This window comes from Bufo bufo, chromosome 2 (assembly GCF_905171765.1).
Source record: "Bufo bufo chromosome 2, aBufBuf1.1, whole genome shotgun sequence".
In the NCBI taxonomy this organism is placed as follows: domain Eukaryota; kingdom Metazoa; phylum Chordata; class Amphibia; order Anura; family Bufonidae; genus Bufo; species Bufo bufo.
The window spans coordinates 680,780,109-680,798,545 of NC_053390.1; the positions used below are offsets into that span (position 1 = coordinate 680,780,109).

Sequence of the window (18,437 nt, forward strand, 5' to 3'; positions counted from 1 at the left end):
CTGTGAGCTCTGCGCTGCAATTGGCCAGCGCTGCAGCCTAGGACGGGGAGACGCCCACAGAACAAGGGCAGACACCGCCTACTATAACTTAAAGAGCAAAGGTACCGGAGGGCATAACGGGAGAACAGAACGGTGCCCGGGGATAATAGTAAGTGCAGTGAGATCCCCGGGCGCCGCTCTATACGTCAGCATACTTAGTTCACATTGTTTTTACAAGTGAAAGGTCCTCTTTAATATTGCATACGATGTAGTGGGGAGCTGGAAAAAAATATTCCAAATGGCAACAGTTTTATGAGGTTTTTTTACAGCGTTCCCTATGTGGTAAAATGGACCTGTTGCCTTCATTACAAGGATACCAGACTGAAAAAAAATAAAAACCTTGAAAAAAATTATTTTTTTCTTTTCATCACCATATTCTGACCCCCCATAACTTTTGTAAGAGCTCAGAGCATGTTAGTTTAGTAGTTCTTCCAGTTCAGTTAGTTCACAAGTCACAGGACAAAGGAGTTCTATTCACTGCATATAGCATCATCAGACAGTTCTTATTCAGACTGATGGATAGTAATAAATATATCTGATCCTTTTCAACAAAAAAAGGAGCTGTAAATCCTGTGTAATAGGGCAGATCTGTGCTTCCGATCACTTTTCAGTAGCATTACAGACTATCAGAAGATCAGAATGAACTAATCTCCAATATGAACTAGATTTTCCATCGCTACTACCGAAACCTGCTTCCAGCTATTACTGCAAGGTAACAGGACCCCCGATCTCAGTCGGGGAACACTGTTACAGGCGCGGGAGCGCCCGGCTCCTGCTTCTGGACATCTCAGATGCAGTGGTCACATCTAACCGCAGCATCTGAAGTGTTACATGAATGCGATCAGCCGTACGGCTGATCACATACATCCACCGTGGGTCTCTGCTGGTTGAAACCAGCAGAAACTTGGCGGCTATGCACTCGAGAGCTGGCACCATATTTAAAGTGGGGACTTCCGCTATACATGTACGGCAGAGGTCGCCATGGGGTTAACATCATATCAAGCAGGGTCCACATAGCAACTGCTTATAAAATATGTCCTTACAGCTATTTGTTTGAAATGCGTAATCTACATAGACAATGCCTGAGGTGATGTTAAAAATGGACTAAATAAAAAACGAGGGGGGGGGGGGAATTTATCATGAGGAGAAAATGTGCAGTCAGTTTTTCTTGAGTCTGTGTTGGAGTATTTTATGCCGCATTTCTCAAACGTCTCATGTTACTTGATAAATTTGTCTTATCCTTAGATCTGACACTTTTGTCTGGAGCAGCTACTCCAGTTTTCCTGCTCCATCCTCCTCCTGCAGTGAGATTTAGACTTTTCTTTTAAGTCTCAATGATAAATGAGACTGTGAAACTCATTAACATAGCTAACCACACCACTTTTCCACCCACATTACAAAACTGGAGTGCATGGTGTAAAAATGCAAACAGTTGCAAAATTTTGCGCAAGCTAATGCTGAAAAGTCACAAAATTTTGCGCAATCACTTGCAAGCCAGTGCAAAAAGACCTATTTTCGCGACTTTTGGACACCAGAATTCTGGACTGAAGGTATGATAAATCAAAGCCAAGGGGTGTTGTATGAATATAAAAGTGCTGGATTTACCTTCTTATTTTTCTGTGATTCGGATGCCTGTAAGCACGCCATGAAACCAAATAATCGGAACGTCTGCAGTGTTAACTAATTCGGCACAACGGGGAGTACCTTTTCTCCATTTACCGTTCTACAGAATATTATGGACAACCTAGCACAGTTTATACATATAGGGGGGGGGGGGGGTCATTTATCATTTGAGATTGTTTTTATGTTACTTTCAAGTCTGGTTTTGCATTGTGTGATTGGACCAAATTTATGAAAAGGTGCACAGTTTTCATGTATTTTGTGCAACTGCATTGAGTTGTATGACTTAGTCCTAAACAATAAACCAGGGGCTGCCTTGCGTAGGATTCAGTAAATTTGCCACAATCCAGGTCTAATCTCACTTTTCTTCCATAAACATAGGTCACATTGAAAAGTGGTGTGTCTCCAAAATGTAGCAATAAAAAATAAAATAATAAAAATTCGCAATTGGCATGTCATGCCAAAACCTGACGTATCTGGTTTGATCATATCATGCCTTTCCTCATAACTAAATTCATGTTAATCCATTAATAAGCAGCCTAGGAATAAAATGTAGAGACTTGGACTATGCTAATAGGATTACAAATATACTATATATGTCATCTTCTGTTGTGACTAACACGTATGAAACAGTTAAACCCAAAATCATGGGAGCCAAAGAACAATTATTAAAGTATTCAAACAAAAAGGACAGGACAGGACAGAATAGTGGGTCACTCTGATGAGGACTCAAGACTCTGAAAAGAAGGCATTACTACAATTACATAGTGGACTAGGTAAAATAGAAAAAAAACCAACAACATACAATCGTTGGTAATTATTGACTAAATAAATGGGTTCCATACCATGTGTCCCTCTGCACGCGCTTTGTTTTGCATGGCCTCCTGCTTCCGCTGCCAGAATTCCTCAACTTGCCTTGCCCTTTCAGCAGCTACATGTCCTCGATGTCTGAAAGAAGTTAAAATGTGTACCAATTTACTGTGACATTATAATATCTCTACACGGGTATATATCGTATTTTAGACTATAAGACACACTCCCCCTAAAAGTGGCAGTGCGTCTTATAGTCTGAATGTGGGAGGCACGGGGAGGTGAGGGCAGAGCTGTACTGGCTGTACTCACCTTCCCTGGTCTTCTTCCAGGTCCCGCTGTGGTGTCCTGACCACGGACAATGTCAGGACGTGGTCCACGCAGGTGCGCACTGTAACCTGAAGCTGTGCGCCATCTGGTCACAGTATATAGCGGGACCTGGAAGAAGCGATGGAACGGTGTGTCCTGAATCTGCAGTGCTGTCTGGAGCAAGCGAGGTAAGTTTATTTATTTTATTTGTAAAGTCTGATCTGAGGCTGATGGGGTCGGGGGTGTCCGATCTGAGGCTGATGGGGGCTTCGATCTAAAGGCTGATGGGTGCTGAGGGGTCCGATCTGAGGCTGATCGGGGGTACAATTTCAGGCTGGTAGGGTCTGATCTAAGGCTGATTGGGGTGTCTGATCAGAGTCCAATGGCTGGGGGGGTCTGACAGGTGTCTGATTTGAGGCTGATGGAGACTGGGGGGGGGTCTGATAGGAGGCTGATGGAGGTTGAGGGGGTCTAATCTGAGGCTGGTGGAGCTTGGGGGTCTGATCTGAGGTTTGATGAAGATTGGGGTTCTGATCTGAGGTCTGATGAGGAATGGAGATCTGATTTAGGGGTCTGCTCTGAGGGCTGATGGAAACTTTTTTCTTATTTTCCTCCTTCAAATCCTAGATGCGTCTTATAGACCGAAAAATACAGTACTTTCTGTATACATCATTCTGGAGTATATATACACATGATTCTATACAGTGCAGATTTTAGGGCCTCTGTCAGCAGATTTGTACTTATGAAACTGGCTGACCTGTTACCTGTGCGCTTGGCAGCTGAAGGCATCTGTGTTGGTCCCATGTTCTATATGTGCCCACATTGCTGAGAAAAATTATGTTTTAATGTATGAAAATGAGCCTCTAGGAGCAGCGAGGGGCGTTGCAGTTACTCCTAGAGACTCTGCTCTACTCGCAGATCTCCAATCTGGCTTATCACAAAGGTGTTAAATTTGGTTGAGGTCAGGGCTCTGTGTGGGCCAGTCAAGTTCTTCCACACCAAACTCATGTCTTTATGGACCTTGGGGAATAGTTATGTTGGAATACAAAGGTGGAAGCATACAATTGTCCAAAATGTCTCGGTATGCTGAACCATTAAGATTTCCTTTCAGCGGAACTAAGGTACCTAGGCCAACCCCAGAGCATTAAACTTCTTCCCCATCGATCTTCCTACAGTGTGATTCATCACTCCAAAAAACCTTGCATGCAGCTGCCCATCCATGAAAACCCATGCCATGAAGCTCTCAGTGCAGTTTTTGTGCCGATGTTCACACCAGAGGAGATTTGGAGCTCTTCAGCTATTGAGTCAGCAGAGTATTTTTTACTTTTATGCACCTCTGTACTCAGCAACCCTACTCTGTACTTCACGTGGTCTGCCACTTCATGGCAGAGCTGCTGTGGTTTCTAAATACCTCTACTTTGCAATTATACCATTCAAGGAATATCTAGGAGTGGAGAAATTTCATAAACTGACTTGTTGCAATGGTGGCATCCTATTACAGTATCAAGCTTAAATTCAGTGAGCTCTTTAGAATGATCTGTTCTTTCACAAATATCCTCAATGACAGACTTCATGGCTAGGAGCTGGATTTTATATACCTGTGGTAATGGGATTGAATTAAACACCCGATGTCAATGATTAAGAGCTGAGTCCCAATACTTTTCTCTGTATAGTGTAGGTCTTCCTCAGATACCACACAATAAAACATAATAGTGTGGAAACATGTTCAGCATGACTCTTTACATACATATATACACACTGTGAAACATAACTGACTTGTCTACAAATGCTTGCTTGGAAACGTCTTCCAGCCTCTTCAGTTCCTTCCTCACTGCATCTCCATTAGGGAATTGGGAATGAGCAACCGGGCCATTGGAAGGTTCCACCGGGACTGCAGCTCTGCAGGTGCCAGTAAGAGAGTCGCTTAGTAGCAGAAAGTGCTTGCGCTCATTAAAAATTATTTTCAGCCAATCATCATTCAGATATTGTTGTGATGCATTCATTGTTCTACTGGGCTAGTAGAGTCAGTAGGGTTGAGAGAATAGTGTTCAAACTGCTGTATCCAAACCCAATTCTTTTAAAAACGACCTTAAAAATATGGACTCCATCCTACTGTAAAATGTCTTTCCGAAAATTTCGGCAGAAATCACAAGACTTACTTAGTCTCGCCTCTCTCAGGTGTCACTTTGTTTATTTGCATAAGTTACTGTATCAAAATACGAAGCTAAGCTCGTCTTCGTGTCTCATTAATGAAGCAAAGTTCAGCTTCGTATTTTGATACAGAAATTTATGATACATTCATTTATACGAACGAAGAGGTAAGGCGAGACAAAGTAAGTCTCGCGATATTTGCCGAAACTTCAGGAAGACCTCCGAGGAGGACATACATTTTACAGTAGGATGGAGCACCTATTCTCAACAAAGTTGGAGAAGGTCCAGAGGAGGGCAACTAAAGTAATAACTGGAATGGGGCAACTACAGTACCCTGAAAGATTATCAAAATTAGGGTTATTCAATTTTGAAAAAAAGACGACTGAGGGGAGATCTAATTACTATGTATAAATATATCAGGGGTCAGTACAGAGATCTATCCCATCAGCTATTTATCCCCAGAACTGTGACTGTGACGAGGGGACATCCTCTGTGTCTGGAGGAAAGAAGGTTTGTACACAAACATAGAAGAGGATTCTTTACGGTAAGAGCAGTGAGACTATGGAACTCTCTGCCTGAGGAGGTGGTGATGGGGAGTACAATAAAGGAATTCAAGAGGGGCCTTGATGTATTTCTGGAGCGTAATAATATTACAGGCTATAGCTACTAGAGAGGGGTCTTTGATCCAGAAATTATTCTGATTGGAGTCGGGAAGGAATTTTTTCCGCCTAAAATGAAAAATAATATTGGCTTCTATCCCACAGTTTTTTTTTTTGTCTTCCTCTGGATCAACTTGCAGGATGGCAGGATGAAATGGATGGACAGGTGTCTTTTTTTTAGCCGTATAAATGTTCGTAAAAAAAAAAATAAAGCAGGTTCAGATAGAGCAATCCGATCCCAATTAGCTCAAGTCTAATGGTCAGCATCACGCATTTCACTTAATCACATACTTAGGTGCTGCATCCAGATTCTGCATCTCTGCTCTGTGCTTGACCTCTTTGTCATCTGTTGCCTTCTGTTTCTGCAGCTGGTCAAGTATAGAATGATAATGTTCATAGGATGCTCGCACAGCAGCCTGTGGAGGGGCTGCTCCTCCTCCACCCCCAAAATATGGTGCCTGGAAAAAGAAACGAGTACAGCATCACATTTACAAGCATCACTTAGGGCCCTTTTACATGTGCAGATAATCGAGAAAATTACTGGAAACAAACGTTTGTAGAAATACTCGCTCCCGACAACTGCCCTAGTAAATGTGCTGCCGATCACCGGGTAAACTCTTTGTTTGGTGATCACATCTCTCAGACCAAAAATCGCCTGCAGCACATTGTCTTGTGTAAATAGGGGATGTGCTGCCGACAATATGCAAACTGAATGTGGGATTAACGCCCGATGTACAAAGTTCCCTTACATGGACAGACGAACTGCATCTCCTAGGTCACCTTCACATAAGCATATTCAGTCCTGTAAACATGCTCCATTTTGGAGCTGCATTACCGGGAACGAACATTGCTCCTCTGAAGTGAACTCGCATAGTTGATGATGCAGTGAATTCCTGTCTCACTACAGGTCTACTGAGCTTTAGGGTGCATTCACATGTCCGTAAGTGTTTTGCGGATGCGCAAATTGAGATTTTTGTGGACTCACCTGTAAAATCTCTTTCTCGCTGAGTTCATGAGACACACCACCCTGCTGTTAGCATCCGAATGTCAATTTATTCATAATTTTCTAGACGGAATAACAGAGGATAGATACAACACAGTTTTAAGAATAGATGCTCCAGAATTGCCATTTCTCACTCGTATCATTGGGGGACACAGGACCGTGGGACGTCCCAAAGCAGTCCACGGGGAGGGAAGAAACCACACACCAATGGACGACACAGTCACGGGAGTCTAACATACTGCAGCCTGCAAGACCTTGCGACCCATAGCGGCATCTGCTGACGCAAAGATATGCACCTGGTAGAACTTGGTAAAGGTGTTCAAGGAAGACCAGGTTGCCGCCTTACACAGCTGCAAAGCGGAAGCTTGGTGGAAACGGGCCCAAGAAGTGCCCACCGACCTGGTCAAGTGAGCCGTGATACGGAGGGGCGGAGCCTTGTCCCGGGACAGATACGCCTCGGCAATGGTCAAGCGGATCCACCTGGCAATCGTCCCTTTGGAGGCTGCCAAACCCTTGCGAGGACCATCAGGAATAAAAAAAAGTGCGTTGGTACGCCAAAACAACTCTATAGCGGATAAATAAGTCCGCAGGGCGCATCTAGCTGGTGGAGGCACGTTCCCTAGGATGCAAAGGTGAGGGACAAAATGAAGGAAGAACGACGTCCTCGTTGAGATGGAAGGTGGAGACTACCTTCGGAAGAAAGGAAGGCACAGGGCGAAGCACCGGCTTATATCGGTACAGAATAAGAAAGGGCTCCCTACAGGAGAGTGCCGCCAATTCCGACACGCACCTGATGGAGGTGACCGCCACCAGAAAGGCCACTTTCCAGGAAAGAATGCGGAGAGAAACCGTGTCAAGAGGAATGAAAAGAAGGGAGCTGATTGGAGAGAACCAAAGCACAAATTTCAAATCCTAAGAGGGTAAAGGGGGGCGATAAGGAGGAACAGTGTGAACCACCCCTTGAAGAAAGGTCTGAACCGGGGCCTTCTGCGCCAGAGGTCTCTGCAAAAAGATCGCAAGTGCCGACACCTGCCCCAAATCAAGCCCCATTTGCAAAAAGGAGAGGATTGTGGGAAGGGAGAAACTAAGCGGAGGGAGGCGACGGTCTGCACAGAAGCACAGGAAAGACTTCCAGGTCCTGTGATATATCTTGGACGACGTCGGCTTCCTGGCCTTAATCATGGTACGAACTACTCCAATCGAAGAAACCCCGCCGCCTAGTAGGGCCCGAGACCGGGTTCTAAATTAGTTGCGGCAGCGGGCCGCAACGCACTTCCGGTCAGCGAAAACCAGAAGCGGAATGGGAGGAGAGGAGGCTGCCTGGAAGAAAGGGCGCGCGCCGGAGACCAAACCAGAGGAGGAGGAGGAAACTAGCTCAATGCACGCGGGGGCCAGGACGGCCGCAAACCGGGGTAGGCCGCAAAAGAAGCACTTCCGGCTGCCTGAAAACGAAAGGCAGAACGGGAGGAGCGGGGCATGCCCGGGAGAGAGACCAGCCAGAGGAGAAGGAAAAAGGGGCCGAGGCGCGTGGGGACTGGGAAGGCCTAAATAGGGACTGGTGTCTAAATTAGAGGGGCTGGTGGCCGGAACGACACTTCCGGGCGGCCGCCAGAAGGAGATGCCATCCCAAGACCCCCTGAGCCAGGGCCACCCAAGGGAGGAGGACATTTGGGCCCCAGCACGTTGTGCTGTCCGCATCTTTTGCAGCACCATTGAAATGAATGGGTCTGCACCTGTTCCACAAAATTGTGAAACGGATGCAAAGCGAGAAATACAGTCATGTGAATGGACCCTTACTCCTATAATGCTGCGAGTACAGTTCTGTAGACCCGCAGTAAGATGGTAATTCACAGCATCATAAATCATTATGATGCTGCGAGTTGCCTTCAGAAGAGCATACAGCTCCCACACAAAATGTGTTCCCCAGACTGAATACGCTTGTGTGAAACTAGTCTTGAAGACAGGATAACTCCCTACAGCCAGGTAAGCATCTTGGACAAGGGTGGTGTCACTTTAGGATTTACCTTTAAGTCTCCACTTCCTCCTGAGCCAATCACATTCTTCCAGCCTTGCTCCCTTGCACGATTTATCCGCTCCAACTACAAAACATAGAAACAGTACTGTTTAGCAGCCTATTTTTTCATAACCATTTTAAGAGAATATCTACACAGGAATGAAAAAGTATGCTGTGAACTTTGAAACAAACTCCATGGCAAAACTGTGGCCTTGAAAGGTAAAAATCCACAAAAATCGTCAAAATCTTAAGAACTGATCACATGTGGATTTAAAATCCAGACCACATGTCTTTGTAATATTCTTGGTTATCAATGACTACAATGGTCTTGGTAAATTCTGATGCTTTGCTGCCCCCTTGTGGTGCTACATGTAATTATATCTATGAAATGCACTTGACCAAGATGAAGCAGGATTATACGGTATAAATACTGCGGGTGCAGGAATTAGCCATGGATTTCCACACGAGAAGAACTGGGAATCTAACTCACTCTTTCCTTCTCCAGTCGTCTCATCTGCTCGGCTTTCAGCAGGTTCATCTGAAATGTAGTAAAAATTCACTCATCAACACTTAGCACGGATCACCCAACAGAAATGCCATGAAAACAGGTTTCTGCTGCTGCAGGACTTGTCAGTAGTTAACAGAACAGTGCGATAAATGCTTATCCTATAAACGCCTGATCAGATGTAATTTATTCAAAGTACATAAATAATACTATAATTACTGAACATATTGCCCTCTGCTAGATCACGTTCTATCCAACATGGGGAGCATGTACGGTACTTCTGAATGTAAATATGGCTGTCAAAATAGGAATTCTTAAAGTGAAGGTCATTGCTGTGTCTGAGCCAAACCCCACTCGTATGACTAGAATAAAGGGGCCTCGGCATGCTGCATCACCGCCGATGTGTTTCCCAGGGAAAGTAATAACACTGTAAAGATCCCCCACACACAGGACAGTGGTCACATAGGACCACTATGTTACTACTGGCAAAAACTAATTGGCATTTAAAAGGCTCCATTCACACGTCCGTAATAATGGGCAAATTGCGGAACGGGTGCCGACCCATTCATTCCCTATGGGGACGGAATGGATGCGGAGAGCCCACAGTGTGCTGTCCGCATCTGCATTTCCGGAACGCACGCATCTTGCGGTCCGTGGTTCAGGAAAAAAAATAGAACATGTCCTATTCTTATCCGCAATTGCGGACAAGAATAGGCATTTCTATGGGGGTGCCGGTCGGGTGTATTGCGGATCCGCAATGCACTACGGACATCTGAGTGGACCCTAAGGATATGTTGACACGCGAACAATACTCTGCAGAAGATCCCCGTGAAATTGTGTGCAGACAATTTGCAGCATATTACATACAATACCAGAGATTTCACAAAATCAAATGCGCACGCAGAAGAACAAATCCAGAGCAGAAATTGGATGCTGTAGATTTTCGCCACAGATTTTAACCTTTGCAATGTACAGGGCGACATATGAGACAAATCCACACGTGGCAAAACTATGGCACTAACTTCCTACTCTACTCACTTGGCATTCTAAAGACTTCTCACTGCTAATTCCTGAGGGACTGGTCTCCATATAAGAAGCAGGGTAGCACTTAGAGGAATTCACACCTACTTCTCGAATTGGGTGTTCACTGAGCGCATTAAAAATTAACATCCTGGAAAGTGATTATATAATGGACATTTCCAATTAGTAAAAAAGTGCACGTAATGGGTTTGGTATGCGGGTCAGACCAGGTTACGTCCTTATTTGTTGTAGGATCCATGATTATGGCAGCTACTCTCACACTGCTGCGAGGAGGAGGATGTCCCTGTACATAGCACTGCAGGTCGTAATGTTAATTTGGTCTGTACTTGGTCCCCTTTTTGTTTTAAATTTATGTTCGTTTCACTTCAATATCTGCGGTATCCGCCCCATAACACTGGTGGTGTTCCCATCACTTGCAGCTTAAAACCAAGCCAAGATGGAGCTCAGCATGGTTGTCAAACTGATAGCACTCATATATGGTGAGTGGAAAATACTACGTGAATTGTATAATTGTGGTAGGGGTATATAGATATGAACTGGATGGCAAAGAAGCCAGTCTCCGCTTAGGGAGGTGTCAGTGATTACATGTGCTCTAGATGAGGTATAAAAGCAAACTAGGCGGTCCCTGTGAGGAGTAACAACAGGCATGGGTGCACCACCAATGAGGCGAGGTGAGGCGATTGCCTCAGGCAGCACCAGGTGGGGGTATAGTATTGGGAAGCACAGTGGGCACAGTATGAGGTGTGGCATTACCCTGTATGTTTTGTAGCGCTGTACGTAATGTTTTCCAAGCATGTCTTAAACAGTAGGGCTGGAGGGAAGGGGCTAGGTTACGAAATTGGCACGGTTTCAGTTTTTGCCTCAGGCAGTAGAACGGCTAGGCGCACCCCTGACAGCAGGGTCCCAAAGAAAAACATGGAACGTGGCTCCGCCCTACCATAAGGTGTCGAGTCCTCTGCTGATAAGCTGATTAAATTTTTGTTTAGATTTTTTTCTGACTTCAATACAGATCAGTGATGTTTTCAGGAGTTTAGGGCACATAGTATAAAGACTAGGCATAACACAAATGGAGAATTAGGGAGTAGTGCTGAGCGAACTTGTGTTTTCAAGTTCGTCGAACAAGGATCGGGTTATCTAAGAATTCTGTTATGGTCAGTGGTAGGGGAATCCATAACGGAATTCTTAGATAACCCGATCCTTGTACACCGAACTTGAAAACACAAGTTCGCTGAACGCTATTAGGGAGTAGTATAATTTAATAAATGGGGTATTCCGATCTGTCACTAGAATAGGACTCCCACTGATCCTGATTTAGCGCTGGATCCCCTTCTAAAAGTTTCCCTGTGCACTGGCGATCCTGAACACCTGGCTGTGCAGGGAAATGAAGCATGCCCCCACTAATAATCATTACTTCTACACAGCCAGCATATAATACAGCACTTTACAATCAAAGGGAACACGTAGAAACAGAATCGGACATTACAGAGTAACAAGCTAATACACAATTTACACAAAGGGAGTAAGGCCTCTTTCACACGGGCGTCATATTTTTGGCCCGGATAAGATGCGGGTGCGTTGCGGGAAAATGCACAATTTTTTTTGCGCGAGTGCAAAACATTGTAATGCGTTTTGCACGCGCGTGACAAATATTGGCATGTTTGGTACCCAAACCCAAACCCGGACTACTTCACAGAAGTTCGGGTTTGGGTTAGGTGTTGTGTAGATTGTATTATTTTCCCTTATGACATGGTTATAAGGGAAAATAATAGCATTCTTAATACAGAATGCATAGTACAATAGGGCTGGAGGGGTTAATAAAATTTTTTAAAATAATTTAACTCACCTTAATCCACTTGCTCGCGCAGCCCGGCTTCTCTTCTGTCTTCATCTTTGCTGTGCACAGGAAAAGGACCTGGGGTGACGTCACTGCGGTCATCACATGGTCCATCACATGATCCATCACCATGGTGATGGATCATGTGACGGACCATGTGATGACTGCAGTGACGTCACGCCAGGTCCTTTTCCTGTGCACAGCAAAGATGCTCGGGCTGCGCAAGCAAGTGGATTAAGGTGAGTTAAATTATTTTTTATTTTATTTTTTTAACCCCTCCAGCCCTATTGTACTGTGCATTCTGTATTAAGAATGCTATTATTTTCCCTTATAACCATGTTGTAAGGGAAAATAATAAATATCGGGTCCCCATCCCGATCATCTCCTAGCAACCGTGCGTGAAAATCGCACCGCATACGCACTTGCTTGCGGATGCTAGCAATTTTCACTCAGCCCCATTCACTTCTATGGGGCCTGCGTTGCGTGGAAAACGCACAAAGAGGAGCATGCTGCGATTTTCACGCAACGCACAAGTGATGCGTGAAAAATCACCGCTCATGTGCACAGCCCCATAGAAATGAATGGGTCCAGATTCAGTGCGGGTGCAATGCGTTCACCTCACGCATTGCACCCGCTCGGAAATCTCGCCCGTGTGAAAGGGGCCTAAGGGTCCTGCTCACAAGAACTTACAATCTATGAGGAATTAGGTGCAGCACAATAGGTAAAAAGTGCTTGTTTTGTACAATGGTCCAGCCCTTTTTTTTTTTTTTTTTAACTAAATAGGGGAGTACATACAGAGATGCATGAGCCAGGCTCTAGTCAGTATCTGTGTACAGTATGTACAGGGCACGGGGGATACGGATGAAAGTCTCAGCTTCTGAGGGATAATGTGATAAGGTGTGAACAGAGAAGAGTTACATTACAGAATAGGTCATCCTAAAAAGATGTGTTTTAGGGCACGGTTAAAGTGGCGTATGTTGGGAGTACAAGGGGTTATCCCATGATTAACGTAAAAAATGAATATCATATAATACACAGCAGTCTCTTTCTAACAAACTTAGAACCAACCACATGGATCCAGAGATCTCCAATTCATTGCTCTGCTAAATTCCCCTTTCTCTGGGGGACGTATTCTTTCTGCTGCAGCTGGTGGCAGTTGAAAGATGGGAAGAAGTTGAAAGAACTGAGCATGTGCTTCCATCTCAGTGAGCAGGACAGGGAAATTAAAAAAGAACAGACAGCAGGTGGCGCTATACAGATAGATTTCAGTGAATAACTCTATTACAATTTTTTTTAGCTACATGCAGATAGAAAAATGTTCAGATCCAGGTGCTGGTTTGAGAAATGTAGAATACTTTTCATGGGACAACCCCTTTAACTTGACTGACTGGAGAAGAGCGGCTCGAGAAAAGTCTTGGAGACAGGATTGGTAAATTCGGATTATAAAGATGTCAATCTTAGATTGTTATGACACAGAGGCTTCTTCCCTTGTGAATCCCCTGCACGAATGGGACCATGCTGCAGTTCCCTGCATGGCGGGTGGCTTGGGCATTGTGAAGGGGATGCACTGCGGATTGGTAGGGGTCACACATTACCCTGTTTGGGAAGTTCATACCTGCTCTCTCTGTCTCTTCTCTTTTTCAAGCTGTCTAACGTCTAGTCTTTTTTTTCTTCCCCACATCCTGCAAGATATAAAAGTACAACGACTTGTCACGCACTGGGACAGCTTGTATAACTAGCAACAGGTTAGTGCCATCAAGACTAGGAAGGAATATGGTTAGAGGGCAAGAGTGGGAAGAAACAAGGAGGAAAGGTTTCGAGGCGTTGAGTTAATTCATTCACTAGAGCATGAGCATCGATCGGCCGCTGCCGTGATCCCTCCAGCTCTCTATCAGTTGCGTTAGGATAGTTTTGCAAGGAAGCAGGAGGGGCAGCTCTATACCTCAAACATTTTCCTCCTTTCTTCTACTGGATTCATTTTCTTCATTGGCACTGCTGAGGCCTGGACAAAGAGTGAAACTGCAAGTTAGAAGACTCAAACAGTAAGGGCTAGTTCAAACAGCGCATTTTAGAAAGGCAAAATCCGCTGCATATTCTGTGCCAGAAACCCCTCCGATTTCTGCTTTGGTTCTTCAATTTGAATGCCATGGATCCACTTGCAGTTTAGCCCTATTGAGGAGCCAAACCACGATCAGACACCCCCCAGAGGTTTCCAGTAGCACGGATTGTTACAATGTTTGGTTTGGTTTAATTATATATATATATATACACACACATATACACACACACACACACACATATACATACATATATACCATTGAAGTAATAACTTTACATAAACCACTGCCACGTTCATTAATTCCTGACATTTAATCCAAGTACACATCCCCGCTCATAGGCCACTTAGGATCACTAATATATTTCACTAATATATGAGATGTAAGAATACTAGACACTGTGATTTATTTCAGCTTGTATTTCTTTTGTCACATGTAGAAGGTGCATATATATATTTATATTAATAATTAATCTATGACTGGAAGAACTTTTCTTTGGGAAAATTATTCTAACTAGTGCAGGAATCATTATGACTATTGCCATAAAACATGGGGGAGATATATGAAGACAGTCCTAGCAAAACCGGGGAATTTATCACTTCCGCAGTGGTGCAGAAAAGTCACAAACACCAAATTTTTCAAGAGGCTAAGGTCTCTTAATATATTTGGTGCATTTCCAGGCAGTCGGTGCACCAGACTTTCAAATCTACAACAGCTAGCTAAATAATAGTAAATCTGGGGGCTGCCCTACACACTTTTCTCGCAACTTTGAAAAAGTAACAAGACAAGTGATAAGCAGTTACCGCATGCACCGTAATTTGCGACTTTTGTAGGCCACAATAGTGGTGTAAACACTTTAGTAAATGTCCCTTAGTGTGATTGATGATTGATGGTCAGTTCCTTTTGCCAGGTAAGAAGTACAATGCTACTGCTAGTAGGTCACTCATTAAAAAGTGTCCCCTCTAGACCCCTCCTAGCTACAGAGGAGCGGGTTTGCACTCAGGATCCCTTCGATTAACCAAAGCGCAGCCACTCTTTGAAGGATGCAGCTCGTCTACACATTACACAGACAGTCTATTGATTTTCCATCCATGTAATGCTTCAAAAAGAACAGTCGCCAGCTGCTTCCCTTAACCGGCTGTTGATCATTTAGTCAGAAGCCCACGGTCTGCAGACTTGCTTGAAAAGCAAGCACATAGAACCTGAAGTTCTCCATAGTCTAGTAGACCATTATCGGAAAACTGTAGCCCCCAAGAGCAATTCTGACTTTAAATTAGAGAATTCCCTAATATACTGAGTGTAAATGGCGCATGTGTGGGTGTGTTTTTGAGCCCCAAGGACGGGGACTGATGTGCGTGATCACAAGGTTGGAATATATCTGTGCTATGAAAATATAAATAATTGACTGAACAATACAGATCTGGTTGTCTTCAACCACTACCAGGGGAGTTTGGTGGCTTACTGCTTATTATTAAAGGGTTTATCCTGGAAAATATAATGATGATACTCTTTAGACAGGTCATCATAATCACATCATCGGGGGTCCAAGTCTCGGCATCCCCACCGATCAGCTGTTTCATGGAGCCAGCTCCTATTGACTTGAATGGCGCCGAGCTGCATCTAGGCCACATGACTGATATACATTTATGGCACTGGCCTGAGAAGAGGTTGCAGTACTCAAGGTTTCTTCTAACAGCTGATCGGTAGGGGTCCTGGATGTCACACCCCCGCGGATCTGATAGTGAGGACCTATCCTGGGGATAAGTCATAAATATCTTTTCTTGTATAACCCCGTTAATGCTTATGGTCTGCTGACTGCTGTAAGAGGAGTCACAGATTTACATTACAGGTGAGACCTGGAGCACGGCGCTCTGCACAGATCAAGGGGAAACCCTCTACACCATGGAAGGTACGCAGTGACATTCATTATCACAGAAGAAACATGCTGCTGCCTTCTTACCTGTCGGTGTTTGATCTGTGGCTTTCTCTCGTAACACTTCTTAGCAGCGTCCACAGACTTTTTGACAGTTAAAGGCACTCCGTACTTAGCAGCCGGTTTTGTAATTTTCTGAGCAGGAGGGGAGGCTGATGGTGTCACTTGTGCTGGTCTTTTGGCTTTTTTTCAGAAAAGAAGGTGGATCATTAAAAAGCAAAACTACTGATATAAACTAGTAAGAAATTAAACTAATGCCTCATGCAGATGACCGTTTGCGCAGTCTGAAAACCGTGAATACCGGCTATGTGCATCCCGCATTTTCCCCTTACGCAGGTCACGCACGTGTTACAAATGCCTATTCTTGGCTGCAAAAATAGACAATAGGACATGTTCCATTTTTTGCGGGGCTGCGGAACAGACATAAAGATGCGGACAGCACACGGTGTGCTTTCACAGATTTTGCGGCCCCATTGAAATGAATGGGTCTGCATGCATCCAATCCGCAAAAAAATTACATGCGATACGTAAATATGGCCGTGTGCATGAGGCCTAAAAGTCATCACAAACAGTGAATAAAACATTGTAGTTAACGTCAAGAAGAAGCAGTGCGTTATTCTGCAATTAAAATGAGCTGCTTACCTGCTCCGGCATGGGCTACAGGTTTAGGCGGATTCAGAACTGCTCCCACACCAAACTCATCAGCAATAAGCTAACAGAAGAGAATGATAAAGTGTACAAAGAAATCAGACGTGTGCATGGTATGATCATCTCATAGCTCATCCAGTATTTTTTCCTAATGAATTTAACGAAAAAACTAATTGATTTCCATATACCAACAAATTCAATCTTTAATAAACATGCGGCCTTTATGACTAAACCACGTGCGTTATAGAAAGGAGGATATCGCTACTGACATGTCCGCCATATTTTCTTAGAATTCTGCACTCTATGTCTTCGCTCTGTTCTTCCTCCTGGAAATGTGCGAATGAGCTGACAATTAGATGTAAGTGGAGCATGTCCCTACAGAATGTTACACTGTCCAATCAATGTTGACAGTTCAAAACTGTGGAGGGACACACCCCGGACAGTAGGAGAATGCCCAGTTGCAAATTGATTCATACAATTCCAGGAAGGATAACAAAGGAACAGCACAACAGAAAGTTATATGTAAAGTTGCTTCAGATTTTTTATTTTATGAAGAATACATACAGTCAGGTCCATAAATATTGGGACACCGACACAATTCTAACATGTTTGGCTCTATACACCACCACAATGGATTTGAAATGAAACACACAAGATGTGCTTTAACTGCAGACTGTCAGCTTTAATTTGAGGGTATTTACATCCAAATCAGGTGAACGGTGTAGGAATTACAACAGTTTGCATATGTGCCTCCGACTTGTTAAGGAACCAAAAGTAATGGGACAAATGGCTTCTCAGCTGTTCCATGTCCAGGTGTGTGTTATTCACTCATTATCCCAATTACAATGAGTGGATAAAAGGTCCAGAGTTTTTCAAGTGTGCTATTTGCATTTGGAATCTGTTGCGGTCAACTCTCAAGATGAGATCCAAAGAGCTGTCACTATCAGTGAAGCAAGCCATCATTAGGCTGAAAAAACAAAACAAAACCATCAGAGAGATGGCAAAAACATTAGGCGTGGCCAAAACAACTGTTTGGAACATTCATAAAAAGAAGGAACGCACCAGGGAGCTCAGCAACACCAAAAGACCCGGAAGACCACGGAAAACAACTGTGGTGGATGAGCGAAGAATTCTTTCCCTGGTGAAGAAAACACCCTTCACAACAGTTGGCCAGATCAAGAAGACTCTCCAGGAGGTAGGTGTATGTGTGTCAAAGTCAACAATCAAGAGAATACTTCACCAGAGTGAAAGAATACAGAGAGTTCACCACAAGATGTAAACCATTAGTGAGCCTCAAAAACAGGAAGGCCAGATTAGAGTTTGCCAAACGACATCTAAAAAAGTCTTCACAGTTCTGGAACATCATCCTATGGACAGATGAGACCAGGATCAACTTGTACCAGAGTGATGGGAAGAGAAGAGTATGGAGAAGGAAAGGAACTGCTCATGATCCTAAGCATACCACCTCATCAGTGAAGCATGGTGGTGGTAGTGTTATGGCGTGGCCATGTATGGCTGCCAATGGAACTGGTTCTCTTGTATTTATTGATGATGTGACTGCTGACAAAAGCAGCAGGATGAATTCTGAAGTGTTTCGGGCAATATTATCTGCTCATATTCAGCTAAATGCTTCCGAACTCATTGGACGGCGCTTCACAGTGCAGATGGACAATGACCCAAAGCATACTGCAAAAGCAACCAAAGAGTTTTTTAAGGGAAAGAAGTGGAATGTTATGCAATGGCCAAGTCAATCACCTGACCTGAATCTGATTGAGCATGCATTTCACTTGCTGAAGATAAAACTGAAGGGAAAA

General features: G+C 44.1%; 1 protein-coding gene across 1 annotated transcript in view; it reads right to left on the reverse strand.

The window, feature by feature from the left end:
- The window catches only part of NEK1 (NIMA related kinase 1), a 157,462-nt gene that overhangs the window by 113,212 nt on the left and 25,813 nt on the right, over positions 1-18,437 (reverse strand). The window contains 10 exon segments of the mRNA XM_040418655.1: positions 2,505-2,607; positions 4,555-4,677; positions 5,880-6,046; positions 8,616-8,690; positions 9,096-9,143; positions 13,601-13,654; positions 13,656-13,667; positions 13,928-13,987; positions 16,003-16,157; positions 16,618-16,687. Of these exon segments, the coding sequence (XP_040274589.1) occupies positions 2,505-2,607; positions 4,555-4,677; positions 5,880-6,046; positions 8,616-8,690; positions 9,096-9,143; positions 13,601-13,654; positions 13,656-13,667; positions 13,928-13,987; positions 16,003-16,157; positions 16,618-16,687 (867 nt within the window).